At 51.4% G+C, this 8,156-nt stretch overlaps 1 protein-coding gene across 1 annotated transcript; it reads left to right on the top strand.

Annotated features, from left to right (window-relative positions):
• Positions 1-888: 888 nt before the first annotated feature.
• GBGT1 (globoside alpha-1,3-N-acetylgalactosaminyltransferase 1 (FORS blood group)) lies at positions 889-4,654 on the top strand. Its single transcript, XM_007944188.2, has 4 exons — positions 889-935; positions 1,017-1,052; positions 2,589-2,723; positions 3,970-4,654. Exons 1-4 carry the CDS (start codon positions 889-891, stop codon positions 4,652-4,654), a joined length of 903 nt encoding a protein of 300 aa, XP_007942379.1.
• Positions 4,655-8,156: the final 3,502 nt, after the last annotated feature.

The following is an 8,156-nucleotide window of genomic DNA, read 5'->3' on the forward strand; positions in this document are numbered from 1 at the left end:
TATTACTTCCCTTAATTCTCACAGCAACTCTAAGGGTTAAGAAACTTGTCCCATTTTACAGATGAGGAAAGGAGGCTGTACCACTCAGGGTTCCTTCCACCAGAGGAACAGACTGGTAGTATGTGTATATATGTGTATGTGTATTTATTAATGTTTATTACAAGGAATTGTGGGGCCTGGCTAGGCAAGTCTGAAATCCATAGGGCAGACCAAGTCAGGAAGGGCAGGTTAGGAACTCTTGGGCAGGGGCTGATGTTGCAGTCTTGTGGCAGAATTTCTTCCAAGAAACAGAAGTTTTGTTCTTAAGGTCCTTCTATTGATTGGATCAGGCCCACCCAGATTTTTCAGGGTGATCTCCTTTGCCTAAAGTCAGCTGCTTGTATGTGTTAATCACATCTACAAAGTACCAGTCATGATGAGTGTTGGATTGAGTAACTATCACCTAGCCAAGTGGACACATAAAACTGACCATCATGGTGAGTTCAGGTGTAGTAACTTCCCCAAGGCTCTGGGGCAGAAAGTAGCAGAGATGAGCCTGCTGAACCTTTGCAGTTTTTCAGAATTTCTAGGAGATGCTGGGACTGGACAGAACAACAGGGTTGAAAAAGCATCTGCTGTGGACCCATGTGGCACTGAGTTCAGGTCTCAGCCCTGCCACTTAGTCCGTCAGTGACTGTGACAGGCCACCTCACCTGCAGGAGCCTGACCCCTCTCCTCTGTAGAGTAGGCAGAACTGTGGTGAAGGTCAGAGAGAGTTATCATGGACCCTGGGGCAGACCTGCCCATCTGAGGGTTGATTAATCTTAGCTTCATCATTATTCACATGCTGAATAGCCCTGCCACTAGCCCTGCCACTAACAGTTCTTTCTCACCTCTGCCACCAGCAACATGAAGCTGCAATACAAGGGGGAGAAGCCATTCCAGCCAGTGGCACAGTAAGGAGACTGTCATTTCTCCCATTGGTGGCCCCTGAGGTAGGGGCCACCTCCCTCACCACTGGCCCTTCTTGGTTGCAGGTTACACTACCCTCAGCCCAAGCTGCTGGAGCAGAGGTAAGTGTTGTTTAGGACCTGAGTACAAGATGGAGAGTCCCAGGGGAGAAGGCAGGTGGAGGAGTCAACAGAGGCCCTGATTTATAAGTTGGGATGGTGGAGGTAGAGTTTCAGGGTGGCTTGGGGCCCAGGTAGTCGGGGACTGTGGAAGGACACCAGCTGGGAGTTAGACCTGGGTGGATTTCAATCCTAGCTATGTCACTAGCTGTGTGACCTTGGCAGGTAACTGAACTGCTCTGAGCTGTTTCTGTATAAGGTGGATCATGATAGTACCTACCTCATAGGAGAAGGAGCCCTGATGGTGTAATGGTTAAGCGGTTAGCTGCTGACCAAAAGGTCAGCAGGTAGTTCAAACCCACCCACAGTTCTTCAGGAGAAAACACCTGGCACTCTGCTACCATAAAGATTTCCAAAACCCTACTGCCAGCCAGTCAATTCCAACTCATAGCAACCTTTTAAGACAAAGTAGAACTGCCCAATAGGGTTTCTAAGACTTTAAATCCTTATCGAAGCAGACTGCCTCATCTTTTTCCTGCAGAGTGGCTGGTGGGTTCAAACTACCAACCTTTTGGTTAGTGGCTAAATTCTTTAAACACTATACCACCAGAGCTCCTTGCATAGAGATTATAGCCTAGGAAACCCTATGGGGCACTTCGACTCTATCCTGAAGGGGCACAGTGAGTTGGAATCATCTTGACAGCCAACAACAACAACCATCTCATGGGTTGGGAGGACAGATGAGATGATTTCTATAAAATTTGCAGCATCATACTTGCCCCATAGTCGGGGCTCAGTAGGCTATTGTGAAAGTATTAGCATTGTTAGTGTCCTTTCTGGTAACTCCTGTTTATTAATTGTTCAGAAGGCATATGAAATGCCTTCCAGGCTCCTCCGGACACTTACATGCACTACATCCTGGGCCTTCCAACCATGTTACTAACCAAAGACTTAACCTATTGAGTTAAAAAGTTAACCTTTTGGTTAAAAACCAAAAATCTATCACTATTGAGTCATTCCAACTCATAGCGACCCTATAGGATGAAATGGAACTGCCTCATAGGGTTCCCAAAGGAGCTCTGGTAGCACAGTGCCTAAAGGTGTCTGACTGCTAACCAGAAGTTTGGTGGTTCAAACCCACCAGCCACTCTGCAGAAACAAGACTGGGCAATCTCCTTCCATAAAGATTTACCACCTCGGAAACCCAACGGGGTTCACTATGAGTCAGAATCGATTCGACAGCAGTGGGTTGGGTTTGGTTGTTTTTCAATAGGGTTCCAAGGCTGTAAATCTTTACAGGAGCAAAGTGCCACATCTTTCTCCCATGGAGCAGCTAATGGGTTCAAACCATTGACCTTTCAGTTAGCAGCCAAACACTTAACTACTGCACCACCAGGCTCCTTATCCTCACTTTCCATATGAAGATAGTGGGGCTCAAAAATGGATAAAGTTGCCCTGCATGGAAGGGAGAGCCCAGCTGAGGCTCAGGCTTTCGCAGAGAGAAGATCTCAGTGCCCTTGTGGCCTCCCCTGCTGCCAGGCCCACAGAGCTGCTGACACTCACACCCTGGTTGGCACCAATCATCTCTGAGGGAACCTTTGACCCACTGCTTCTGCAGAACATCTACCAGCCGCTGAACCTGACCATTGGGCTCACAGTGTTTGCTGTGGGAAGGTGAGTCCTGGGCTGGCGTGGAAGTTTCTCCCTGAGCCACAGAAACATACAATCTAGGGAGACCTGAGATCTGAACCCAGGACTTGGCCTGGTACCATGGAAGGCCCCGAGCCAGGTGCTGAGCCGAATGGGAAGGTAGGTCATAGAGTGTGATGGTATGGAGTGAGGGACTGCCTGGAAGAGGGGGCCTGGCCCTGGCCTGGAGAAAGCAAGGAGGCCGCCTAGGGGCGGGAACAGCAGGAACTGCTTCCCCTCAACAGTTCAGGTAAGTTTCAAGGAGCAGAAACCCCCAGACCACTTCACGTAAACCAGATCCATAGATGATAGGTAGGCAAGGTGCCCAGGAAGAGACTGGCCTCAAGACCCTCTTCCCAACCCCTTGAATGTTCCTGCCTCACTCTGGATCTCTCCTCTGCTCTCTTCTCTCCTTTCTGGTCCCACATGGCCTTCCCTGTAGGAGTTACCACCTGGCAATGTCCTTCGGGACTCCTAAGGCAGGGAGTGTGATGAGGCCACAAGGCCTAAGGCACTGGGCAGATGGATGGCCCATCTGGGATTAGGTGGCCCCTTAGCCAACCACTTGTAGCCTGGGGTGGGGCCATGGAGTCCACTGCCCACTCTTCACCCTCCCTTGATACCTCCACTGACTTATTTCTTGGTGACTTTCATCTCTGAACCTCACTGCTCTTTCTATATTAAAAAAAGGGATTATAACACCTATCTTGTTGTTATGTGCTGTCGAGTCGGACTTGACTCATAGCAACCCCTCCTTGGGTTTCCAAGGCAGTATCGCTACGGAAGTGGTTGCCCAACCTTCCTTCCGAGGAGTGACTGGTGGGTGTGAACCGCCAGCCTCCTGGTTAGCAGTCAAGTGCCTTAGGCACTATCCTACCAGAGCTCCCTAACACCTATCTTAGAAGGCCTGAAAGAGGTAAGAATCCCATAGAGCACTGCGTGACATTTAGAAAATGCTTAATAAAACTTAGCTTGTTTTATGAATATAAGAATCATTTTTGTTAAATATCATCCTTATGACAGTCTTAAGAGGTTGATGCTATTATTTGAATTTGACAGAGTAGGACTTTTGACAGACTCAGACCTTAGTAACTTGAGGTGAGGCGTTAGGAGGTAGACCCTACCCTGGCTGGCTGTAGCACCCATGCTCCATGTGGTGCCAGCACACAGTGAGTATCCAGTTGGGTCCTGCCATGGTGGTAGTGGATGTGGACTGGGGTCTTACCACCAGGTACACCCATTTCGTCCAGCACTTCCTGGAGTCGGCTGAGGCGTTCTTCATGCGAGGTTACCGTGTGTACTACTACATCTTCACCAACGACCTGCAGGCCATGCCCCATGTCCCACTGGGCCCTGGCCGGCTCCTCAGCGTCATCCCCATCCAGGGTTACTCCCACTGGGAGGAGATCTCCATGCGCCGGATGGAGACCATCAGCCAGCACATTGCCAAGAGGGCACACCGTGAGGTGGACTACATCTTCTGCCTTGATGTGGACATGGTGTTCCGGAATCCATGGGGCCCTGAGACCTTGGGGGACCTGGTAGCTGCCATTCACCCAGGCTACTTTGCTGTATCCCGCCAACACTTTCCCTATGAACGCAGGCGTGTTTCCACTGCCTTTGTGGAGGACAATGAGGGGGACTTTTATTATGGTGGGGCAGTTTTTGGGGGCCGAGTAGCCAGAGTGTATGAGTTCACCAGGGGCTGCCACATGGCCATCCTAGCAGACAAAGCCAATGGTATCATGGCAGCCTGGCAGGAGGAGAGCCACCTGAATCGCCGCTTTATCTCTCACAAGCCCTCCAAGGTGCTGTCCCCTGAGTACCTCTGGGATGACAGGAAGCCCCAGCCATCCACCCTGAAGCTGATCCGCTTTTCAACACTGGACAAGGATACCAACTGGCTGAGGGGCTGATAGCAGAGCAAGGGCTACCACATACCGTGACCAAAAGCCCAGCAGCCAGCGAGCACTTGGGTCCTCCCAGTGGAGACCTGGGTCCCTCTAGCAGAGCCACCTTGTACCAGTGCCACACTTCTTCAATCCTTCATTGGGCACCAGCCCTGCCCTGCTTACCTCTCAGTCTATCAGGAGAATCCAACTAGAAAATGGACATGGAAAGGCCTTTGTATGCTGTAAAGGGCTATGCACACACATTAACACAAAGTTCACACTAACGGGGCCCAAGAATGATTGGACAGGAGGATGGGAGATGAGGTACAAGAAAGCCGGGCCTGGCCAGCCTCCCACAGCAGAGGTGCCTTCAGGATGAGACTGCAGACCCTCAGCCCTGCTTAAAACACAGAGCCCACCTCAGTCCCCACTCTGCATATTGCCGTTCAAGTTGCACTTCTAACACCTCAGTATGAAAGACTGCCCAGACCCCTTTTCACCAACTGGAGGTGTCCAGAGTACTGTGATGTCCCCAGACATGTGCAGCCAAGTCCTCACTCAGGACCAGGAACAAACCTTTGAAATGGGCAAGGTCTAGGCTCTCTTGAGTTCAAGTTCAGCCCACACCCCATAGCCAGCCATACACCCTTGTATCAGCTGCCTCCTTTGTAAGAGGGCTTGGGCCAGTTTTAATAAAGGTGGCATGTGATGGGCCCTGACCAGGGGTCTGTCCACCTGCATATGTGAGTCTGCTCTGCCAGGTGCTGGAGACCCAGGCAGCTTGGATTTCAAACATTTTACTTGCAAAAGGGGTGGAGGGGTACAGTTGTTCCCGAAAACCTGGGCTACAGCCAGATGCTGCAACAGATGGTAGGACTTAGTTCAGATCCTCTGGGAGCCTGGGTGAAGGGGAAACCTGCTGATGGCCGATCATACTCCCCACTGAGGAAAAGGAAGCAGAGCCTTCAACTGAGAGCCTGTGGGCTTTTATCTGTTGCTTGCTGACAGTATCATTGATGTATAGCTGGGTCGACCTCAACCCTAGGAGGCCCCTAGCTGGCGTGAGGCTGCTGGATAGTAGTGTGTGCCCAGGACTAGAGGGTGTATAAGACAGCTTCACCAGCTTAGCAGAGGGACTTCAAAGACCTATGGTGGTTCCATCTGCCTCGAAGGGCAGAGTTGGAGGTGGGGGCTAGGATCAAAGCTGGGTTGCATGGGGGCAGCATCTTTTCCACTGAAGGGAAAGCAAAGGTTAGGAAGCAGGTGCCCACCCACCTGGCCACTTCTGGCAAAGCTAGGGACCGGCATCAAACCCACTCTTTTCTTTGGCCTGGGGATTGGCTGGTGAGTGGAGATTTGCTAAAAGTGTGGGCAGATAGAGTGGCCATGTGAGGAGACAGGTTGGGTTGAGAGGAATGGAGTCAAGGAGAGGCCCCTTGACTCCTTGAGCAGAAGGATAAGGGGCAGACTGATGACCCATGTCCTCCTAATGGAGAACACCTTCCTAGGGCTGTCTGCTCTGGCTTGCTGTAGGGAAGCAAGGGACCTGTGTACCTGCTATGGTGGAAGAACAGGCCCCGCTTCAAGGAGCTGCCTGTAAGGATCAGGGAGAAACCCTGGATGTGGAGACCAGTGAAAGCCTCTGCAGGGGTGGCCCTCAGACTTGGGCAGCATTGGCTTGGCAGAGAAAGGAGCTCTCACCTCACTCAGCCCATTTCTGGGCCCTGGCCCAGCAAGGTCTATAGCCCTTCTCAGCCGTGGCCCAAACTCCTAGGGACTATGGGTGACCCTAACCTATTCCCAGAGTATGACCTAGAACACCTGTTGAGTGGTAGGACTCAATTATTGGAGCCAAACCAGTTCCGGCCACTTTCCAGAAAGGAGTTGAGGGCAGAGCTGCTCTGTAGGTGGGAAGAAGTCAAGGGTCTGGGAGTAGAGAGAGGGGCCTGACCAAGCAGTGGTAGGAGTAGCTGGGGCCAGTTCCACAGGATCGGGCCCCAGCTTTAACTACACGCACCAGTCTTGCCAGCACAGATCAGGGATTTGTGGACAGTTTTTTTTTTTTTTTTTAAATTTAGGAGGTACCTCTTTATGAAACATAATATAAAAATTATAAATACAAAATGCCTGTTGTCTTCCTTATCTTAAAACGAAGACCCCTTAAGGTTTATATTCTTCCTCATGGTCAACTGGCTCGCTTCCCAGTTCAGCATCATCTTGGCTTATAGGGCCTGGCCCAGCACACTCTGCTTAGGCTGCCCATGGGTCTAGTATGACCATTCTGTCACCTGGCCAATTACTAGTGATGCTCTTCTGACCTCGCTTCCTCCAGGAAGCTTGCCTTGATTCATGCCCCCCTTCAGAGAGAGTACCCCTCCTCTTTGTTTCCATAATAACTCCTTCTCATCTCTGTTAAGGAGCTCTGGTGGTGTAGTGGATAAGGCATTTGGCTGCTAACCAGAAAGTCAGCAGTTCAAACCCACCAGCTGTGTCATGGAAGGAGGATGGGGCAATCTACTTCTGTAAAGATCTACAGCCTTGGAAACCCAAAGAGGGTCACTATGAGTCAAAATTGACTAGATGGCAGTGAGTTTGGCTTGGTTTTCATTTACAGTGTGTTTATATGTCTCTCTCTCTCCACCCTTCCCCAGGCTGTGAAGTCCAAGAAGGTACAGATGGTGCCTGACCAGGCCTTGTTGGACTTGCTTTCAAGGCTGAGCCCAGAAGCCACCTCCTTGGGACTATTATGCAAAGTACAGCCTCTGGGGTCAGATTGACCTGGTGGATTCAAACCCAGAGCTGAACTGTCAGGCAGGCAGGCTTATGTTGTGGCTTCTTAGAGCCTCAGTTTCCTTGGCTGTAAATAAAGCCAGCAACTCCAACTTCTCACAGCTGCGTTGAGATTAATGTGGGGAGGAAGGCACCTTAAGTGCTTGGAACTCAGGAATCTGCCTGCTCTGGGGAGCCCTCAATACAGGAGGTGGCTCCTGGTGATCAGTTTGGAATCATCCTGAGCCCCACACTGGAGGCTGGGCTTGGTTCCTTAGAACTGTGTGACCTTGAGGGCTGGTGCCAGTGGCTCATCTATAAAATGGGGTGAAGTCACTGAGTGCCCAGGAGAGGCTCCATAACAACAGTAATTACCCCCTACTCGTTCAGCTGGGGTCCAGCGTGCCTGCCTCTCCTGGGTTCCCTCCTGCCCTCTCACACACCAGCCAAGGCTTCAGCCAGCGATAGGTTCCTTAGTCCTGTCAACCAGGGCAGGAGAGGGGTGAGGGGTGGGGAGTCCCGTGCTTAGACTCTCTGATCACTGCCTGCTCGAGGTCCCTCTGACCCCGGCTGTCCCCCTAGTTACCCGCTGCGGCTGGCATCAGGAGGCCAGTGGGAGGTATATTTGGTGTGTCCCTGACTTAGGGCTCTCCGTGCTCACCCAACCTAACGCCTGACGACCCTCCTGGCAGAAATGAGGGTAGTTCTCGCGTACCATGGTGGGGGGGTAGCACAGAGCAGGCGACGAAGGTAGGGG

Source organism: Orycteropus afer, unplaced genomic scaffold, assembly GCF_000298275.1.
Source record: "Orycteropus afer afer isolate SDZICR_OR568_19922 unplaced genomic scaffold, OryAfe1.0 scaffold00123, whole genome shotgun sequence".
NCBI classification, from domain to species: domain Eukaryota; kingdom Metazoa; phylum Chordata; class Mammalia; order Tubulidentata; family Orycteropodidae; genus Orycteropus; species Orycteropus afer.

Bases quoted from the DNA above. Each gene is read 5' to 3' on its own strand.
- GBGT1 (XM_007944188.2), top strand. From the start codon at position 889: ATGAAGCTGCAATACAAGGGGGAGAAGCCATTCCAGCCAGTGGCACA. The intron at 1,053-2,588 runs GTAAGTGTTGTT...CCCTGCTGCCAG, and splicing joins CCCAAGCTGCTGGAGCAGAG to GCCCACAGAGCTGCTGACAC. The intron at 2,724-3,969 runs GTGAGTCCTGGG...TCTTACCACCAG, and splicing joins ACAGTGTTTGCTGTGGGAAG to GTACACCCATTTCGTCCAGC.